Genomic DNA, 23,403 nt, shown 5'->3' on the forward strand with positions numbered 1-23,403 from the left:
AATACTAATATTCTTATCAGGTGAATGAAATAATTTGTATTGCGGCACTTCACAAAGACGTATGCATTAAATCTGGTTACATAACGAAAATAGCATATTAGAGAGAAAGAGACAGAAACAGACAGTAGAAAAGAACATGAGAAACATGTAGAGACATTGACAATGGTGTGAACAAAAAGATGAGATACTGAAACAAGGACAAATGAAGTGAGCAAAAGAGAAAAGGGGAGACGAACAGAGAAAGAGAGAAAATATTCTAAAAGTGCAAGGAACAGAAAGAGAACAAGAAAGAACCATCATATGAGCAAGTCCTATGCTGTATCATGGGCCTCGCTTGTATCGCTCGTAAACGGTTCAGTGCCCTCCCCTGTCACCCTGCGTCGATGGTGGACGGCACGATCGTATGCAATCTGCACGTTCTTGCGGACAGTTGACTTACGTCCCTCCATAAGCTTCACGTTGTCCAAGCCAGAGTCGACACCAAGTGGTTCCAATTTGGTCCTGGGAAGCCATTGCCTATATGAAGAAAAAAAAATCAAAAGATGATAAGGATTTAGACATTGTATAGGAGTCATGGAGTCTACCACATCATAATGAAATAGATTTGTTCACCTCCCACTTACACAAATGTTGACATTGTTTTCAGAATATCACCCCAGATATTTAGAAACTTTGATGGGCTGATGGCATACTTCAAAACTTGTGAATAGTTTGGAAGTTGCATGGTCACCATAGAACATTATTAAAGTGGTACGGTCGACAAAAACATAAAGTTTGTTACTATGTATTTCCAGATATGTACCCTATGAAAAACATGAATAACTTATTAGAAATAATTCTAACCTGTTTAGATACACATCCAAAATTGAACTATGAGATCATTCAACCCTTAGCATGCAGCTAAGAAAAATTGGTTGGCTCAAGCCCCCACATCCTTCCCTACCCTCTATCCTATCTTTCTCCTACATGTACCTTCCTCCTCCTCCCCCTCCCACAAACCCTGACATGAAATTATCAAAATATACTGGCACAGTAATCAAATTCGCACTCCTTGAACAAAATTTGATAGAATTTTCAGGCAACTCTGATCTGACAAATAAGCGAGAAGCAAAGAGAAGAGGCCTCTTCAACCAACTCACCATGTGCGTTTGTTATCAAAAAAGAGAACAAGATAGAGCAGGTCATCCAAGTTGAGACGTTGGTTGAGCACCTCCGTGGTGGGCACTGGGATGGGCACGCCGTTGTGGAACGTTCCAGACCGTGGCATCTTGGGGTCGATAATCTACGCACAGTCAAAGTAAACAAATGGGTAAACCAAGAGTTAGACACAGGTGGATGGAGAGTATATGATTGTTACATGATGCATAATGCTCAAATGAACAGTCCACTTAATATCAGTGGTTACCTTGTGTGAGCAAAGTCTTAAAACACATCTGACGATCCCAAAAAACATTATGTTTGTCAGAAAACAGCAGTTTACAACAGATACTTCAGTATTTTACCCAACAGTTCTTCTACCACTGAGAGTGTGGCATTGTGCCATTTAAAGCATTTGCTAAACATCCTGAAACTTCTTTCCTTGAGGAACCAGATTTGTTTGGGGAATATGCCACTTAAAGAGGTCCATTCTGACTATACTCACAAAATAACACAATGATGTCATCCTCTCAACTATTTTCTCTATACTCTTGATTTAAGTATTTATCCTATGAAATATACCAACCAGCGAGATAACATACCAGTAAATTCAATTGTGTTGTTTCTATTAAGTGGGTAACATTGAATGATTAACTGAATACCTAATATCTAAAATATCATGCCACATTTGGAACAGTGATGGAGTGAGGGTCTCGAGATGTGCTACAACATTATAACATATTTCACTGTGTGCAACAGAAAGGTGATATCTATGTGACACACAAGACTCTAACTCAGGTAACTTTGTTCAAAAGTGACCATATGATATCAAGTATACTCTTTTTCTCCTAAACGCAACTAGAACTGCTGAGAATATGTTATCACATGAAAAGCAAATAGGATACAAAGTATGGAGAGCTGTTATTAGCCATGAAGCATAGCCCTGATTATCTAAAGATAATCGCACCCTAGAATATGCATAATGTTTTACCAAATGTTCTTTTGCTCCCATATCAGTAAAAAAAAAAATTGTTATTCCTTCCTCTAACTGAATTGAATTTAAGGTAGTGATTGTACCAACACATAGAAGTGACCATTGTATAGCAGAATATTCAGATTATATTGGTTGTGTTTATCAGCTTTGATATCTATGGTATTTAGAAAGTGATCTTTCCTGGACATTTCTTAAAGTCCTTACTTGTATGTGGAAAAAAAACCTGGTCGTAAGCGGGTAATAGCATTACGATGCAACTACAGATGGGTTAAAGAAACATGCCAATATATCACATACAAACATATCAACTAGCGTCAAATCATTGATCAATAATAATACTCATAATAACAATCATTTTAAAAAATACAATCATATCAATAAAATCATCAAAAAGTAATAAGAAAATGAAAACATTTCATGAGAATAAAATAAGAACATTTAACCTTTTTTATTTATATGATAATTTGTTTAGTATTCCTTTCTCTCCTTTGATAAACCATTGTAGATGAAAAGCTTTTAAAAAGCGGCACACAGAACGAAAGCTGCAAAATTTGTAAAAAAAAAATGATGCCCTGAATACATGTACATGTAGCAGTTTACCCATTACACAATATATAAGTGTCATACAAGTATCTTGTATTGAATTTTTGTATTTCAATAAATGAATAAATAATAAAGAAATAAATAAAAGAATGGAAGGGGATGATTCTGATCTGGCTAATATTTGTTAAGGAAGAAGCGTGAGAGGTAAGGTAAGGTCAGTGAAGCATGAAAGCAATGGTATAGGAATGAAATCATCAAATCAATCTACCACTAATCTTCTACACTTCTACAGTGAGATGGATGCACTACATCATTTTGCTACTCCTACGTGTACATATTGAATGATGACGATGATTGCATGTGCTATCTGTGGGTGTCTACTGTAGATTGTGATGTGACATGTTGAATTCGCAACTTCATACGGCTATAAATCTACATGAATCTTACTGAGAGTTGCCCTGACTTGTGTGTTTGAATCGGGGGTGTCCAACCTATCACCCAACTTGCCACAGACTTCGAGAGTGCACAGTTGCAGCACGATCCTCTCATCTCGAAAGCAAATGATGGTGCACATGGCAATAACCGAAGATGCACACTACAACACAGCTTGAGAACTACACCAGCTCCACGTTCTGCCAGCTAGTTAGCACTAATTCTACTCCACAGCTAAACTGTGCTGCAGCCTCAGATATGGTCCAGGCCAGCCTGGCACAGAAAGAGATATGGTACATAGAGAGAGGAGCTGCTGCTGTTCTTGAGATTTCTTCTCACTTATGGGTGGTTAAGGGAATAGGTTGGACACCCCCGGTTGAAGATCTTGGAATGTGATGATGACAGGTGGAGTACGTACCAGAGCGGGATAGGATGGGTAGCCTCTGCACTTGGCCCAGACCATGTCCAATGGATTGAGTGGGATCTCCTCTTCGTCCGAACCCCAGAGGTGGCTCCTCAGCTTGCCTGCACGACACACAGGGGGTGGGTACGTTAGGGGTGCCCCAAGTAATCACTCACTCCATTATGGGAGTTTTTCTACTGCCTTACAATTCTCCACAAAGGTGTGTACTCTTAAGATTTGTTTTACTCTCTTGAAATGCTCGTAAAGGTGCCCTAACCACTAGCAGCACAAACACTGCAGATTTTCAAAATCATGTTCAATATATCCTACATGTAAACTATACTTGAATACTTGCATACTCTGTGTGAATACTGGTAAGTAGTAGCCCCTCTTCCCCAATATTAGATAAGCTAATAAATGCTTGTATATAAAATAGGAATGCAATGAATTACTACACAAGTCAAGTTGGTTTAAAGAGTAATAAGCAAACTACAGGCACTACCTTGAAACAAATCCTATAGCGAAAACTTGCCAGATCAAATCATTGCGGCAGGATAATATTTTCATAATATGAAGCACAATGAATACAAGTTTGTATTAGGATTTTTTTTTTTTTAAGTGGTCAAGTCAAACAAGACATCAGTTATGTTAATTATGATGGTGGTTCCTTAAGTGTCCTATTTTATTTTTTTTAAATTGGTATTTGGTCCTTAAAGCATTGTTTTGTCCAGTTAAGATTTATTCTTTCAACTAAATGAAATTTACATTCCATAAACCAATATTTTAAAAAAGAAAAGAAGGCTCAATTGAATTCTGTATGTCCAGTTGCAGACCTTAGTCATATTTTTGCAAATGTGAATTCTATAAGTATGCCAGTGATCAACATCATTTCCACTGTTCAGTATACTACTTTACTAGAGATTTGAAAATTTGAGAGGTTTGAAAGCAAGTACATTGCAAAAATGATGTTTACACTCAACACTGAGCCATCACATGTACACTGGTACACTGGGTATATTTGAAACTTGCAAATAACTCCCATTGAACTTTTATTTTAGCAATGGAATAATATGCTTAAACGTTTAGATAAAGACTGATTTTTATTTCTCTTTTTTTTCCTTCTTTTTCTTTGGGACAAGGGGTGTTTTGTGACTGATATCAGTATATCAAAAGTATATTATAATTCAAGTAAGGTTTTTTGTTTTAATCACTTACAGTGTGGGCAATTTAGAAAAACAATTAAACTGCAAAACTGGACAAATAAATTACATAACACAGTAACAATTGGCAATACGAAATAGAACTGGATCATGAAAAATATAAAGATATCCCATTACAGAAAAGGTATACTCATAGCACAATCAATGTGTATCCAGTATAATATGTTATTATCATACAACTACCAGTCTTCAACAGTAGCTGATTTTGACAATTTGCAACATGTTCGCAAGAGAAGTAGAGATTGAAAATCTTCAATCTATTTTTGTTTTCAATCTATATCAAAAACAATCAGATCATACATGTAGGACAGACAGCTTGATTTTAGATATAAACTATGAACCAGTCCCATACTTACTTAGGTGTAACTTGTTAGTTTAAAATCTAAAGTGATGGGATGAAAGTGCTCTCAAACACACTGTTAGAAGAACGCACGACACATGAAAAGGCATACATTGTAGCTAACATCAAAATCTTACAATGGGACTATATATATGGTTGTTGAAAACAGATTTTGTGTGCATAAAATTAAGGTCAACTTGTGGGATTTGCAATAAAGTATAACAGCAGTTGGAATAGTCATTAGACTAATGGACTCTCAAATTTCATTATTTTACAAGGAAATCAAGTACCCCTTCATGAAAAAATGACTTATGCTTTCTGATTACATTGAATCCAAAATCTTCTTAAATTTTGTTTGATTCATTCATTTCATTATGTTTGTATACATTTTTTTCATTAAACTGTTTTGTACATGTACATATTTGGTAATGGGCCGTTGCTCGTTGAGAATATTTTTTTATAGTACATCACTGGCAGTATTCTGAAAATTCTGCCCACTTTCTAGTTGATATTATATATTTGCAAATATAAATCTTCATCTAAACTTCAGTAAGAAGCCTTTCATAATATTGCCAATTTTGTTGATGCTCTGCATGTGAGAAAACCTGTTGAAAGTAATGTCCGGCACCTGTTATCATTGCACTTTCATAAGGTATTGACTATAGAGCAAGATTTCATCTAAGCAAATTAGCTGAAATCATGAATACAGCATTTTTGTTTTCATTTTCAATATTTACTTCCCAATTATGTATTTTTTTTTTTTAACATTTGTACATGTATATGAACTTTCCGAATTTATGTGTATGTGCCAAGTCATATTTTTTTTTTTGAATGGTTTTACATCACTCCATTCATCTGTCAGGCTGGCCATTGGGCTAGTCTTTAGACTCATCATCAAGCTGAAATGGTACGTTTGAACTAACCTACAACTTTTGAAGTGTTGTATTAAACACAAATCCTTTTATAGCAAAATGTTGTTCAAAATGGTATTCCTAAATTCAAACAAATTTGTTTAGTTGACATAAACATTCTGATTCTTACATTTTAATAGATATCACAAACAATGTAAGGTGTATACTGTATCAGCAAAAATTAATATTTTGCACCCCCAAAAGGAATAAAATCTCTCATTTCTGGACAACCAGTTCTAATTACATTCTGAATAATCAAAGTAACAAGAGTTCATAATGACAGCCTGGGGTCATAAGTATCACACAACGTGGGGAACGATATATGAATTTTTATCTAGCTTCAGAGATATCATCTCCTATTTCTGTCCCTTGTTACTACCATCATTTTGCGGTGGGGAGTATTTTCATTCTCTTATATCTAATTTGTGCATAGCATTGTGACTTTGTTGTTGTTTTATTTGCAAAAAGGGGAATGCGTTAGTGGGTTAAATGGTTAGCATGAGAATGGGATAGGATAAAAACAAAGATTGTTATGCAGTGAAAGCTTATAAATTGCAGTTGAAAGGGATGGCTTGTAAATAGGATTAGTATAATTGTGTGGTATGAAAAATAAAATGAACGGTTTCTTTATTTGACTGATGCCAAACAACTTTATGTTAAAAAACTGTTAATCATTATTTAAGTAAAACTAAAGTAGAGTATACTTATCTAAGATAAGTGGTTCATTAAGTCTGTTGCCTCAATATCAACATAGAAATTAATGTTTTACAACACAAGGACACACATTAAGAAATTAGTATGTTGTGAATTTTTTCACAGATAACCACACACATTACCTTTAAAAGATTAGGCTACAAGGTAACCCAAAAAACTGTTTACGGTACCCACAGAGTAAACATAGACAAACAGCTACTGACTACATACATCTACAACTATCAAGATATCAACAATGCACTAAAAAATGATTGTCTTTTTGTTTGCAAGCCACAATTCTCATGCATGAAATTAGAACGTTTGTCCATTAAAATGGGTGATAATATGTGCACGATTCTACAACTACATACTAGTCATATGTCTATCACGCCAGATGGTTTTTTGAGTGATCAACAGTTAACACACATACATGTATATACAGTATGAGAGTACATTGAAGTGTAAAAAGCAGTGCTTTGATTTGGTAATATGATTTTGTCATGGTCTAAGATAGATACATGTATAACCAGTTTTGGCAGATGTCAGGTGATGTGTATTGATGTACCTATTACTTACTTCTTCCCCCCCCCCCCCCCCCCCCCCCGCTATATTTTCTTCCTTAGAAAACCACAAAATGATTACAAGTGCATTACAAAATATATCAATGTAATCATCTAATTACATTAAATATATATTGGCACATATAATATCGTTGTTAGAAGTATTGTTATTATCTTTGTTTGGTAGTGATTTTTTCCCCCCTTTTTTTCTTCATAATAATGTATAAAGGATATTGTCCTACATGTACTTGAAGAAATATTACAATCACAGCTAAAAAGAAAATTATTTTCTGAAATGTTTTAACTTGAATGTTGAAACAAGTTACAGCATTAGTTTGTCCAATGTTGGTGAATTGAAAATAGAATAGATCCTTCCATGAGAAATGAGAATTAGACATGCACAACAGATGTGTTAATAATCATGCAACAGAAAGACATGCAGATGGATGGTGAATTCACACACACAGAAAAAACAATCAACATCATATTATATCAACACATACACCTGGTCTCAATGTGAACATCAAAGAGATAGGGAGACAGTGCCACTTTTTTTTCCAAGTTCCTAAACTGTTTCATTTAAAAGAATGTCCATGATGAAATCAATTTTATGATAATTTTGCATGTGAAACAGAAATGGCTGTCAGGTTGCAAGATTTTTGTTTAAGCCCAATCAAAATGAAAAGCAAGAATCACAAATGTGAACAAGAATGTATACTAGTTAGAGGAAAGGACAAAACAAGTCAAGCTTGAACGAACAGGTGAAAGATTTTTTTGATTTTTTAAGAAATAAGAACAGATAAGAAAGCAAACTAATCAGAAAGAAAGCAAGAACTATTTTTTTTAAAGAAGGAAATTCCATAAAAAGGAAGGAAGAGAACAAGATTTCCTTAGATAAGGTTAACAGAAACAAACAAAACAAAATAAAGTTTGAAAAAAAATGCAACCCTGCTGATAAGCCCATAACTTTGTTGACATGTTTTTTTTGGTTTAATTTTCTTCTTTTTGGATTCTGTATATAATAAAAGTGTTGTGTGCACAGTCACCCTACCTCTCCTGTCCCTGAGCACAGGCCCAGCCGCACCTGTAGGGATGGGTCTGCTGGTAGTACTGGTGCTCTCTCCACAGGATGTATCCCCACTGCTGTCATCTGTGAACGGGTTCCTGTTAGCCTGGAGCAGGCTACGCCCACCCGGTCCTCCGTTCTCCATTGAAGAGCTCATCTCAGACACCGATTCATTGGAAGTGCTCGTCGATGAACTGCTGCTGTCCGATTCTGAGCTGGTTCTGGGTCGCACATGGCCTGAACGGTACTTAGAAAAGCTTTCATTGTTCTGGGTTCCACTGTTTTGGGTTCCACTGTTCTGAGTACCACTCTCAAAACCATTCGGAAGATCCTTTGATGGAGAAGTCATCCTCCTGCTTGGGCTACGCTGTCCGATCGTACTCATGCTTACACTGCGGGCTCGCTTGGCGGGAGGGCTAGCACCGGAGTCATTATTGGGAGCTGGTAAGTTGCCCTCATATTCAGTCTCTACATGGAGGCTACTGCTCTGGCTGACCCGATGTGCAGGTTTATTGGGTGAACCCCCTTGATCCACGGACAGTGATCGCTTTGGCGGTCTACCAGGCTTCCTTGGACTAGGACTGCCCTGCTTCCCTCCCTTACTACTGAACAGTACTGATGTTCTCCTACCAACACCAGAAGGTGACGCAGTCTTGTCTGCCGGTGTTGGACTCTTGGTCTTTGGGGTTTCTGCGGTATCATTCGCTGAAAGGGTGGGAATGGAATCCCCAGAAGCACCAGGCTGAGGATCGGACATAGTTCGGACAGATCGGCCACGGCCCCTCCCCCTTCCACGCCCTCTACCTGGCGAACCCATGGCTTTTCCAGGGGAGGGTCTGGAGGGAGATGACCTGCTTCGACTGGTTATAGGTAGAGGTCTGGCTGGTGAAAGCTTTGGTGGGACAGAGTCACTCTGGGATGTGACTTCACTTGATTCACCTGGAATACAAATGGCAGGTAAGGCTTAGGATAAGAGCAATACATTTCAGAGTATAACATAAGGCTTATGACCTAGCATGTGTATTTTAACTGCTTTCATTATTTTAAACATTCACTCTATAGATGACACAAGAGGAAAATACGAAGAAGAAAAAAATGGAGAAAAAACATATTCCAATTGGACACATTGCATAGGCCAAACTGACATTTAACCCATACAGTAAGTATATTACAGAATAGAAATGTAATCCCTGGTAGATTCTTCAGAATAGACCACTGGGCCATTCCCCTATTACAATTTTTACATGTGTTAATAAAAGTTTTTCATACCAAGTGCAAGGCAAGTGGTAGTTCAGTCACACTGTGCATGCCCTTATTTAATTTTAGTTGATGGATATGTAGCTCATCCATTAAAACAGATGCATTCATGTATGCTCACTGTGACAGCAACGTGTGATCATGAACAACATCCAATCATGAACTCATTTAGTCATTTGCTAATAGTCTTGACAGCTCAGTGAATATTAGATAGCTGGAGGAGACATTGGATTAAAAGAGGAAAATGGGTACATACTTGACGAGGACTCCTCAGTGGTCAACTCAATGTTCCGGGAACTTGCATCTCCACCATTGTGGGGTTTGTCCTTGCCCTTTTGGATTGCCAGCCGCCGTCTGATGATGTTGATCTCTCGTTTGAGCTGCTTGGAGCGTTTGGAGCGTGCAGCACTGTGCTTGATGCCGCAGGTTGCATCCAGCTTCTCTAGGAGTTCGTGAAGTTGGTCTTCCAACGTCATGTCTACTCTGTTCTCTGCTTGAAGTACTGAGTCAACTGGAAAAGGATGGCATAGAATAATCATTTTCATTACCGGTAATCATTATCATACATGACAATAAGTCTTTAGTACAATATCACAATAGCCATTATGCAGACTATATGCTTTATAAGGTGATGACAGACCATGGTTATTCATTGTTTCTACCAGTACCTCTGTCTTATCAGTCTGCCCTTTTCCAGATTTCTCACATTGTTCTAATATGTAACACACAATTAATTACTTTCTACATGAATAAGAATGGACTTTTCTCATATCCTAGCATGCACAACATAAAGAAGCACCAAATGAAACATTACCAAATAAGATGCAACGATAAGTGTTTGCTGGTGTTGCTTATGACTATACTAACTGACCACTTAATAGGCACACTTCCAAAGACGTAGAAAGATTTATAATTTGAATCTCTTCTGATTACCCAAAAGACCATGATACTAATAAGAATTTGCTTGTATGGGAAGACATTAAGTTTCTAAGAAGCATAACCCCAATAAAAAGACAGTTAGGTTAAACCATACATCAATCTTTTTTGTTTGCTCCCAAATGACTGATACACATCTCAGTATAAACAGCGATTGTAATTATTACTTGCTTCTGAAAATAGATAAAAATAAAACAAATCATGATAATGGCTAATCCCAATCTCCACCCCTCAATAAAATAGTGGGAAAATGTGATCCAGCAGAACCAAAGAATGACATGGGCGATGGAAGCTTGAAAGAAGACCATTTCAATATCAATCTACAGTATATAACAATCTATTGAGGACTTACTGTCTCCGAGTTTAATTTGTGTTTCTTCATATTTGGGGGCCTTCTCTAGATGGAGTCCTGTTTCAGGGTCATAGCCAGCTTTCTCTGATTGCCTCTTGGCATGTCTAAGTACAGCACCTCCCTGAAACATAAGATATGAAGAATAATGCAAAAGTAGTAACATGGTCTTTGTCAAAGCTGAAATTAAAATGTTATAGTACAGTGCAGCTATTTTTAAGGGTTGATGAGGACATTTATTTATTTATTTTGTTTATTTTTCAATTCTTAGGAATATCTTTGACAACAGAAAATACCAGCAATTAATGGAAATTGGTTAACAAAGCCTTTGACATTGACACATCTTAGAAAATGCACAGTATACCGATACCAGGTTTGAACTCTACATTTCAAATGTATATGTTGTTCACTTGTTCCTATAATAATGATGTACTGACAATCATTACAACAAATACTAAATATATGTTACTGCGAGATTATTAGAATGCCCAAAATTAAAAGAAAAATGTCTGAAAATATAGCTCTGACTGGCATCATGTTCATAGGCATTGTTAAACAAATAATTTTGCCAGGATACAGACGCACCTTTCCAGCACACCAATTTTCCAGCTTCTACATTAGCAATTTGACCCTAACCCACCCCTTCCCTCTCACATGGTCATGATCACGTTGCAAGTTTTTAGATCAGTCTTTAATTACCTGATCTCTGATCTTGACAGCTGCCCTGTAGTACTTGGTTTCCTTACTGTTGTAGTTCATACAGTTCTCTATCATCTGGTTGAAGTCCTCTTCCATCTGATCCAGCCCCTGGTACTTGTGGCCCTCTACTTTGTCACTCATTGTGGAGAAGTCCATAGGTTTCGTGATGACATCATAGTAGTCAGGAGCCTGTAGAAACAAAGAAAGTAATTTTTTTGTCTAAGGGACAGGCCATATTTGAGTAGGAACCAGAACTAACTCTATCACTTTCTTCTTTTATAGGTAATACAGTATAAGTGTAGCTGTATACCTTAAAAATTATCTAAGATCTGATGTTCATGAATAACATACAAAGGCACAATGCTCCTCTTATACATATCTGCTGTAGCACGTCTGCAAATCAAGGGGCTGCTTCTTTGGTTAGTTGATGACATTATGTCATCTAAGAGTCTCTTTTAAACCATAACTGTCATTAAGTTCCTATTAACAATAAAACTTGTTCCTTTCATTGATAACTTCCAAGACCGACATACAAGACAAAGGAAAGACAAAAATGTACCACTATTTAACTTAGGAATACCATTTGGTTTTACTAACTTAACATTAAAAGCAACCCAGACAAGTTTTTGTTCCATATCTTGTGTACAATGTACAGTCCTCCTGTCTTATAAAGAGTTGATTCAAATTGATCACAATTTGCCTTGAGATTGGTAGAAAATACCATTGCGTACACACATTTTTATATGTAAGAGATTGTAACTTTGAGATTCATTCAAGGGCTTGGAGTCGATTTGGATCAATCACAACTTTTAATAGGACAGTGCCCTGTTCTATACAATTATTTTTACCTCGTCAACAGCCACAGGTTCAGAGAAGATGTTCAAGGGATCCATCTCCTCTAGTTTGGCTAGCGTTCTCTGGAGCAAGATATTGAATGGCTGCAGCTGCATGTCAGTTGCCTTCTGGCTTAGTTTCATCTGAAGAGGAGGGGGAGGGAGAAAAACAATCATCATTAAGTTAACAAATATGTACAGTACTACAAAATGAATAGTTCCATCACTGTCAAAATGAAAATAAAATTGGATTATAGACTACTAATATCTAATTAATTTAGAAACAGAACACTAACCCTAGCTCAGCATCTTCTCATTCAGGAAATATTTTTATCAAATAACAAAATTACAGAAATTAGAAATATATCCCATCTTTGACATATATTTAAGTTCCATTATTGTGCAGTTATATAAACAATATTAATCAAATTTTATTTTGTCACTGTCAAATAATCAAGAATGAATACCTCAAATATATACAAATAGAAACCATATGAATGCATCATTGTAAGGAGCTCTTAAAATAAGGGGCTCTAGCTAGGCTCATAGTTTAAAGAAAGGCAACAAATTATTGTGTTATGCCTTACACAGATCCTGTTTCAACTACTAAAACAATTCATCGAACATCAGCTGTTTACACTTTATGATTTTTTAAAATCCATCATGATTACAATTTTTTACAAAAAACGAGGGAGGATAACCTCCTTACTTACCTGTTCTCGCTTCAACTTTTCTCTCTTGCGAATGAGTTCTACCAGCAGCCTTGCTCGTTCTAAGTCATGTCGTAACCTCTGCCAGTACTTGAGCTGCTCTTTCAGTCTGTTTGCCTTCTGGCTCTCACGCTGCAAAAATATATTTGAATGAATAAATTTACATGAATAAAACAAACGGAGCAGTGATTAGGTTCCTAGAGGCTTGTTCAGATATGGCACGGCAAAAACGTTTATAACATAGAGCTCAGTGAATAAACGCAAGTCCTTTGTTGCTAGCAGTTGCCATTCATTTACACAGTGAAAAAAATGCTGCTGTTTTTTTTTTTTTGCGACGGTTGAACGTGCCATGTCTGAACAAGCCTTAACAATTCCTGACATTTACAGACCACATTCAGAAGTGATATACCGGTATTCTCTACCGGTAACTTGAACTTCATGTGCATATGTATTGCACTATTGTGCTTACATGTATTAATTGTAATCATGAATAGTAGGTCTACATTGTAGATTATTCAAATCTATTTTTTAATCTTCATTCATAGGATATGGTGGGGGTGTCAACAAGTATTACACAAACATTTTTTGGGAGGAACAAAAAAAACATGTAAGGAACATGATTTAACGATTTTGTGTAAATTAGCCAAAAGCAATTTTTCTCCTCTAAGTTACCAAATCTGATATAAGTGAAAGTGAAGATTACCTTAATTTACTTTAAATCTATTCTTTTTTAGATCATGAAGATGTACATGCACTTGTGCAAAGCTCTAATTCTGTCAATTGTTCATGCATAGAATAAAGACATGTAATGTATCATTAGCAATGCAAAAAAGAGCAAAGAAACTGCATTTAAATTTTGCAAAATGTAATGTACAAACAAAGAGGACTATAGAGTACTAAGGACAAGAAGATCTACATGTATTGCTAAGATAATAATGTCTATGCAGTATGCACTGATGCATCAAGGAAACATGTGCCGCCTATACAAGATATTATGTATTATTACCTATACAAGGCATTTTAGCTGCTAAATATAAAGTCGTATTTTGCACGCTGCTCCGAATATGAAACTGGAACGGTGAATATTTGCCATATTGCCCTCTTCCGGAATTGCCCCGTAGACCACTGTACTAAATCAGAGGGCAATATTGAGCCATATTCCACTCTGTCTTGTAAGTGCGCTTTACGCGCAGTATTGTGTAGGCATTAAAGTATACGCGCGGTAACAATCATTGTTACGTTTCAATTACACACAGTAACAATCATTGTTACGTCACAATTACATACCTGCCTTAATAACCTGAAACCAGATAGACCGGCAAACAGACGGGAGTAAAAATCAAGATTGATACCAAAGTTGTATAGGCCCCTATCAATAATTTGCTTAAAAATGCCTTGTTTAGGTAATAATAATTATATTGACAGGGCTTCTTTCCAGGTACATCAGAAATATTGACCGCGCTAAGACCATATTGCCCTCGTCTTCGACTCGGGGCAATATGATCTTAGCTTGGTCAATATATCTGATATACCCCTCAAGCCCAGTCAATATAATATAAATAACCATGTCTACATGTAGTTGTCTACCACAAAATAAAAGGTGGGGAAAATATGTAACCATGCAACCATTATACATTTACATGTATACCACAGAAAAGGAATTCTACTTCTCTACTAAATAAACTACAAATGAAGGAAAAGGAAAGTGCAATACTATACGTGGAACTGGTGACAATGCTTACACTAACCGAATCCTTGTTGCGCTGCGATTGGTGGTGTGCTTGCAACCGCCTCAGTAGAGGCACCCCATGCCGAGACTGTCGTTTGAGTGTCCAATAGCTGACAAGTCTTTGCATAAAGTGCTGTTTCTTCTGCAGAGTTACCTTTTTCAGTATCTTGGATATCCTGATAGGTTACATGTTTTTTAATGAATATATACAAATAGATTGATTAATACACATAATGAAAACTTGAAAAGGCATAAAATTCAGTCCATCTAAGATCACACAAAAACATCAAAATAATATGTACCCCAGTTCGTTTTAAGCTACATGTGCACTACCATTGGACTTTGATACAGATTCATACAGATACAAACTTAGAATTTGTTTACTCATACATTTTCTTTTTCTTGATGCAGGGCTTGAAACTAACAGGTACCCAGAACAGATTTGCACCCCAAAATGTAGATCCAGATAGTGTTACTGTATTATGCTGGAAAACTTTGTTTAATTTTTGAAAAATACAAATAAAGATTCTCCAACCACTCAATAAAATATACTACATGTAGCTTGCACTTACCTTTGTTGTGGAATGCATGGAATGGAGACCACTGGCATCGCCGCTCTCTTCTCTGCCAATATCTTACGTGCCTTTCTCATGTTTTTCCTGGATATTGCCTTAGCCTTCTTGGCTGACCAGCCTTTCTCAGCAGCATCCATCTCAATCACCTTGTCATTCTTCATAATGGGTTTCTTCTCCGCTTCAGCTGGAGTGTGAATGTCACAGAATGCAGTCTTTCTGATGCTAATGGATGTACCATTGATACCTGTTTCTCGAATGGGTTCCATTTTCATGAACAGAGTAGCCTGTTGGGCACAGGTGACATGGAAAGCTGTGTAGCAGTTTGTTTTGTGACACTGAATGCAAGCCCCAACACCTCGCTGCTTGCAGATGTAGCACGTCAATTTCCATCTAGCCGGAGGAATGTGAGCTATACTGTCTATCGGCTCTAGGAATACTGTGTTGGCAAAACCTACTTCTGGGATCCACAGTGCGCACATGACATGAGCCCACCTCCCATCATCAGTCTGTTTGAAGGCCCCACCCTTGTTAGGACAAAGGGCACAGTCAACTGCTCTGGAGGGCGACTGGAGACAGCGACGGCACAACCACTGTCCCTCTGGAATGTAGGGCACCCCATAGCATTCTTGATGCACAGCAAGATTACACATGTCACAGAATAATATAACATTACTGTTTTGGCACTCCCCATCGTTGCATATGCAGCAAACTGCATCTTCATCGATGAACTGCTGATTGTCTGGTTTCCCAGAAGATTGACTCTGAAAATGAGACTCTTTCTCCAGTCTGTCCATCAACAACTCAAAGATCTCTTGCCCTACTGGGTTCATGTTTGTAGTCTGTCGCTTTTTATTGATCACGTCCAGCCATACATAGTCCTCTTCATCCATGTCATATTCGACATCGTCATCCAGTTCCTCCACCGTCTTTTCAATGTACCTGAAGTAAGAATTTGGTCTGTTTGGGATATCTGGGGGCTCTTCATAATCAGTCAATACTGTAAAAGATGCCTCAGGTAATTTAAGAGAAGCACCACCAACTGGCTTCTCTTTTTGAGGCTTTTGTGCCTGGTCCACAGTTTTGTTTCCTTTACTTGCTGGTGGCTTCTCATTCTTCTCCTCCTCACTTGTCTCACTCTCAAACTCATCCTCCGTCATCACATCAATGTTTTCATAAATATCAAGCCTCATTGTCTGTCCATCCAGGTCTACCTCACAAGTCGCTGAGCCTGGGCATAGGTGAGGCCCTCTCTAGCTGGGGAACGAATTAACTGGGGTGAAGAAGCACGCTGGTTTGGCCTGTTATTCACTCGTGACTTCCTCCATCCACCTTTCTTAACAGGTGTTGCATAGCCATTACCATTCGGATTATCATGGTCATAGTGAAATAGGTGAAATTCTATTCCATTCAGGGACTTGTAGACTTTGCCACAATCATTCACTGGGCATTCATATGGAGGCTTGGTTGCCCGAAGATTGTGACAGAACGTCTTTACATCAAAATTTAGGGCTGGCATTGTCCTGGGCTTTAGCAGCAATGGTCTCATGAAAGCTCACTTTGGCATATTAGCGTAAGGTAAATTTGAGTGAGTTGAAGCTATTGCACAGTAGACACACTTGGATCACAAGAAGGTCATGCTTTATTGCCTTTCAATAGACCTGCAGTGTTTGGAAGACAGATTGAGAAAGACAAAAAAGAGAAAATAAGAAAAAGAAAAGTAGAAGGATAAGATGGAGAGAAATGAAAAGTGACAAAAAAAGTTAAATGACACAAATTAATATACATCAAATTCTTCCACAATATCTTGAAGAGAAGAAAAAAAAGTTATCCAGAGATCTTAGAACTTCCCTCAAAAACGAAAGGGCTTGAAAATGTGTTTTTGTGGGAAAATAATGAGCATTACACTGTAGTTGTTGAATCGACTTTAGTGATTGCAATCATTTTAGTAATAGTCTGATTTTCAGACCCTTGTACATGTACAGCATGTTCATACTTTTGTGCTGCGCAAAGATTCAATCAGTTTAATTTTGGCTATTACAAGAATGTAGTTATTGATGTAAACAAATGCTCATGTACCTTTTTCATGTTATGTAGGTTATTACCAAAGAAAAGAAAAAAAAGTCAGTCAGTCATTCAATAGTGTCTAGAAAGTAAACAGTTTCCATTGCATAACTTGAATAATAGGACACTGCTAGTGTTTAAATTTCACTGAAAGGACATACATGTACATGACATATTCATAATATCTGCAAATTTCTACAGAATTTGATGTTGCATGCAAAAGGGACATACATGTACCGTAGTACCTTTAAATTGGTCTTTCAAGGTATAATGAGAAAAGAATTGCTTATAATATTCCTCAATATTTTGGGTGTTGATTTTGTTTGTATTATTCACAATTTCATCACTTGTCTTTACTTTAGACTCGATATCAATCACGACAACGATCAATGAATATTGTAGGATCGCTATATATGCTTCTTGAACCAAATTTGTGACCCCATACCCAAACTTTGTATATAACTACACGTAGACCTACTACTATACAGTTACACACAGACACTATGATATTTAGATTATTTCATCATCATCATCTTATTCTCCATCCGATATTTCGGAGATCAGCGATCCTATGCTCAGGATGCTATGGGCCGCAAAGACATATAATTAAACTGGTCACAGGAGCACAAGAGTGAAGCTAAAGAGTAACATCAAGGCTATGACAGTCGATCCGCTCGATCGCAATAAGTGCATTTTATAAACATAGTCTCATCATGCAAAATAAATTAGTAGACAGTCTACTCGCTATATTGTGTACGTAGCCATTGCCTTTGCCTTGGCTACATGATGTACATTATCATATTAGGCCTATGGCTTTATGCTAGTTACAATTTAAAATGGGAGAAAATCCTTCATTGGACTTTCAAACATAGAATTAGCATTAATATACAGAACCACAACCATGACAAAGGCGACATCCGGCTTCTCATGATCTTTTCCCCAGCAAGCTAGCCGCGCTAGTTCAAATGGTTCGGTGACTCATGAATATTCATGTCCTTAATAGGCCCAACATGACGAACGCAGTGTGAAAACCCGTGCACGCCCCGTAAAAATGTACATTTCTACAAATAGCAATTTCCATCCGTTCAAACAATAACGTTTTCCCGAGAGGTTTGGTTTAAACATTTACTTGGTAGGAAAATAAACTCCATCCAGACTAAACAAGGTACAAATCGAAAGCTAATTAATCACGTTACTGACCTGTCCTAGCTGCATTCGCCTAGCCGGTTATACGCACGCTCCATTCTACACAGTGTTGTAGGCGGGGTGCGCAGAAGACACGGTTATGATGATGTCCCGTTGAACACACAGCCTAGCTAGAGTGCGCATACATCACAGAGCCAAGGCTTTTCGAGAATATCTGTCCGAACAAAGACGCACGAACAATGGCTTGCTTGATTTAAACCATCTATACGGCCAAAGCGCGTGGTAAAAATCCGCAGTATGATAGTCCAAACTCTGCTTGATATATTCCAGAAGACGATGATGTAAAATGTCATGCGGTTTAAGAGATATTCGATGCCAAATTTTCACGATTGTTTCGTCCTGATGCGCACTAGACGGATAGCCCTCAACTCATTATCAGACATCTTTTCGAAGGCACAAAAAAGCGCCCCTAGCTTTTCAAAAATTACGATTGTGCTCTAGCGCCATCTTTTGTTGAGCTCGAAATAATGAAATCTCACAATAATGGAAACAATTTTAAAATAAAAATACTCACTCAAATTAAGATAGGGAATTAGATATGGATATTATTATGTTTGAAAAGGTATATATTTTATGTTAGATCAAATAACGTCAAAAATTATATACGCTTTTTTTATTAAATAAGAGAGTAGAAAAATTATATGCAGAACGAAATTTAGAACAGACTTATAATATTCATGGAAAAGATATACAATTAATATTTTTAAGACTTAGAAAATACACATTGAATAGTAAGCTTAGAAAATTTCGATTTAAAATGCTTTATAATATTATATATACTAAATTACATTTATATACATTTAAAACGGTTAATAGTAATTTATGTTCTTTTTGTGATAAATATGAAGAAACTACGAGCAATTATTTTGTCTTTGTGAGAAAATAAAACCAATTTGTGAAGAGTGTGGGAATTTATTTAATTTAGAAGAGATTACTAATGTAAATTGGAATGGTATCCATGTAGGGATAGTTGAGTTAAACATAGGGAAGGAACAGTTATTAAATCATATCATAATTTTGATAAAATATATGATATTTATAGATAGTAAAAATAGACAAAACCCACCAACTTATTTGGAGATTAAGAAAAGATTATTAGAAAATAGAAAGGAGGAGAAGAAATTAGCTGGGGACCGACGTACAGTCACATATCATTTTAGAAAGTGGGAAAATTTAGAATAGCTTCGTGCAGAATAAATAAAATAAGGAAGGCGAATAAAAGCAATGAAATGGACATGGCTGATATAATGGTCGAGATTCTCACAAATGTAGGCATGTTTTCAGTGGGTGTTTTTTTTTTTTTGGTGTGTGTTTACGTGTGTGTGTGTGTACAGTGGCGTAGACAGGTTCGTACACCTGGGGGGATGACTCAGGGGCGGATCTAGCTTTTTGCTAAGGGGGGGGTTGACCAATAATGACGATGCGGAGCATCGTCCACGAGCCGCGAAGCGGCGAACCGATTTTTTGGGGGTGTTTATTTGAATCCCGTAAGTGATGTTTTCCTGGCATCTATTAACACAATGGAGACCATAAAAAGCAGTGCATGATAACGTCTTTTTAAATCAAGTAACAGTTAAATACACAGTTATATCCAGAGTTATCATGTGTTTGGTTAAGTTACCAGATGAGTTGAATATCTTCTCACAATATTTGCACTTGAAAGGGTTTCTCTCCAGCGTGCGTTCTTTTTTCTTTCTTTTTTTCTTTTTTTTTCTTCTTTTTTTCCCCTTTTTTTGTTGTTAGTTTTTTTGGCCGCCCAAGGGGGGGGGGTTTAAACCCCCTACCCCCCCCCCCCCCGTTGATCCGCGCCTGTTTAATCTTGTGGTTATCTTGTGGTTTCCAAACCCAAGATAACCACAAAATACTTGTAAGATTTTCTTTTTTTTTACCGTCTGAATTGGCTTTCACCGTGTGAATGCGGCTAATAACAATAGACACAATTACAATAATGATGAGGATTATTATTATCATCATCATAATTATTATTATTATTAATATTATAATTGTTATCATTATTATTATTACTATTATTATCATCATTATGACTTATTAAGTAAGCAAATATCATTCCCCAAAACCTGGGGGGGGGGGATGATTGTACATGCCATCCCCCCCACCTTGTGAGGTGGGGGGATGCATCCCCCTCATCCCCCCCCCCCCGTTGTCTACGCCCCTGTGTGTGTATGTGTGTGGGTTTTTAATGTCTTTTTATGTTCATGCCTTCTTCATGCATGCATGTTTCATGCTTTATTTGATGTAAATAGTAAAAGTTCATTTGTATTCTTAGATGGAGGTAAAATCATATTCTATATAATAATATTAACATGCAGATTATTTTATGTATTGATTTTGTTATTGTTTGTTATTGTTATTTTGTTATTGTTTGTGAAAAGCAATGGAGAAAATAAAATATCATTGAAGAAAAAAAAAATAATAATAATTTGTAACCCCTAAAAAACGTTTGGTCAGAATTTAAAACTGTTTTGGGGGAGCTATTTATAAAAAACAAGATTATTTTGGGCATTTTGTAATTGACATTTAATGTTTCAATTTCCTACAGAAAATAAACTATTATAGGTATTATTATTATTGGTTTTTAAAGACAGTGGTAAACAAAAAAGGATGACTACAGTCCTCTCTTCGCCCTTTCGTTTTCTTTGCCTGTCTTTTATGGAATGGTTTTTAGATAAAGCCCCGATGCATAAAACTTACCATTCATGGTATCTTTACAATCAATATTAACTACCGTGAAAACATGACTCGAAACCAACCAAATCAAGGTTTCTGTGGACTAATAGTATATCTAAATTTAAAAAAGTAATCTATATCAATTTCGTTGTCGTTATATTTTTAGTTTTTACCTCCCAAAAGAAGTATCTTGATTTATCCCCTCACTTCGGGGTATGTTGGTTGGTTGACGGTTATTTTACCTGACTGCTAAGAAAACATAAATGCTTGTTGGTAAGCTACTAGAGGACCGACGGCTTTAGGTCCTCTCCGAGGGATATTGTAAAGAGGATTAATGCCTTACAAATAGCGCATCGACTTGGTTTCGAACTCTGGTCGCCGAATTACGAGACCACTGCTCTATACTGAGCTATCGCGCCTCCTTTATAACAAAATACATTGTGTGAACAAAAAAAACAAAAAAATACAATTTAACCATCTCACAGAAATGAAAGAAGAAACAAATTAGGGGAAAATGTCGTAGCACATGCCATTTAGTAAATCATTTGCTCGTTGTATTATTTTTGTTTCAAATCAACTTGCTTTTCAAGAGAAATAATAAAATGTATTGAATGTTTGAAACATCAGAACGATGTTTCGATGTTTCCTGTATATATATATATATTTGTTATCTATCAAACAGAGTTGACAAAAGACTTAACTCCGTACTTGTCTGGCGGGTAATTGTCTGGGGGGGGGGGGGGGTACCGGGGTAGTTGCCCGGGGATAGTTTTCCTATGGAGTAGTTATCCGGGGGTAAGTTGTCCGGGGCTAGTTGACCTGGAGGGTGGTTGTCCTGGGGTAGTTGTCCTAGAACCCTGTCAGGATCTGGTTGTGTCTTGTTGGTGTCTTGTGCGGGACACACTGTCTTATTTTGCAAACACAGTTACACAACGACTGACACTGGTTTGTGCCTGCAAACTATATGGTCCATAATTATGATACTACCCTCAATTTAGTTTGCGAATGGAATGCCGAAAAATGTAGTTTAATCCATAATTTATTTCTCCCTTTTTTTTTTTACTTATTTAATTGTCATTACCAATCGGATTTTAGGATATAATAAAACATAAGAGCTTCATTAAATGTTATTTTACAAATTATTCTGGTGCTGCCATTCTCAACTGCGTCATTATTTTGTTGATAGCCTTGTTATCCCTACAACTTATGTTATAGTTCACGACTTCACGTTATCATCGCTGAGTATGTATAGTAGTTTACAGACACAAGCCCTTATAGTAAAAAGGGTCTGTATTGTAAGGCTGCATATATAGAATGCACCGCAAAGGCCCTGTACTGAAAAGCTTTTCCTCTCATTTAGGTTCAGGCAGGCGCGTACGCAGGATTTTTTCAAGGGGGGGGGGGGGGGTTAACATTTATAAATCGGGCCGAAAATTTCGCAACGACTCAGCCAGCCGCTGAATAAGCGGGGGGGGGGGGGGTAAGAGGTCACTTCTTTCTTTTTTTGGTCCCAAAAAAAATCGCTACGACTTAGCCGACCGCTGAATAAGCGGGGGGGGGGGGGGGGGGGTAAGAGGACACAAAAGGGTTTTTTTTAAGAGAAATTTAGGGGGGGGGGTTTACACACAAAAAATTACCAAAGGGGGGGGTTTAACCCCCCACCCCCCCCCCCCCCCCCCCCCTGTGTACGCGCCTGGGTTCAGGCATTGGTTTGTGTTAATTATGCTTAATGTGTCGAATTACGGTCTGTTCTTGTTGACTTTATAGTGTGCATTTTGAGGGATTGTAATGAAAGAAAATGTCAATATTCGATTCTATTCAATTCAATTCAAGGTTTTATTTAAAAAAACATAGAGTAAAATGATGCACATCCTGAAGCTAAAAAGCTGAAATGTATATGTTTAAAACTATTGAGGATACATATAAATAGAAAATATTGATGTTTACTGTAAACCTTAAAACGCGCTTTAAAAAATCAGCCAGCTGCAAAATAGCCAAATAGAGGCATGTGCCATAGTTTTATTTCCATCTTCTCACTCAGGATTCTTTTACTACTTCTCA

General features: G+C 37.0%; 1 protein-coding gene across 1 annotated transcript; it reads right to left on the bottom strand.

The window, feature by feature from the left end:
• LOC585998 (peregrin) lies at nucleotides 1-19,059 on the bottom strand. The gene is given in 13 exon segments (XM_031000472.1): nucleotides 1-516; nucleotides 1,140-1,282; nucleotides 3,525-3,631; nucleotides 8,285-9,238; nucleotides 9,813-10,067; nucleotides 10,845-10,965; nucleotides 11,541-11,729; nucleotides 12,389-12,517; nucleotides 13,087-13,215; nucleotides 14,826-14,988; nucleotides 15,385-16,603; nucleotides 16,606-17,045; nucleotides 18,649-19,059. Coding segments are annotated over 12 exon segments (3,942 nt in total). The 5' UTR covers nucleotides 16,934-17,045; nucleotides 18,649-19,059; the 3' UTR covers nucleotides 1-311.
• Nucleotides 19,060-23,403: the final 4,344 nt, after the last annotated feature.

Source organism: Strongylocentrotus purpuratus, unplaced genomic scaffold (assembly GCF_000002235.5).
Source record: "Strongylocentrotus purpuratus isolate Spur 01 unplaced genomic scaffold, Spur_5.0 spur5_scaffold_6, whole genome shotgun sequence".
Lineage (NCBI taxonomy): Eukaryota > Metazoa > Echinodermata > Echinoidea > Camarodonta > Strongylocentrotidae > Strongylocentrotus > Strongylocentrotus purpuratus.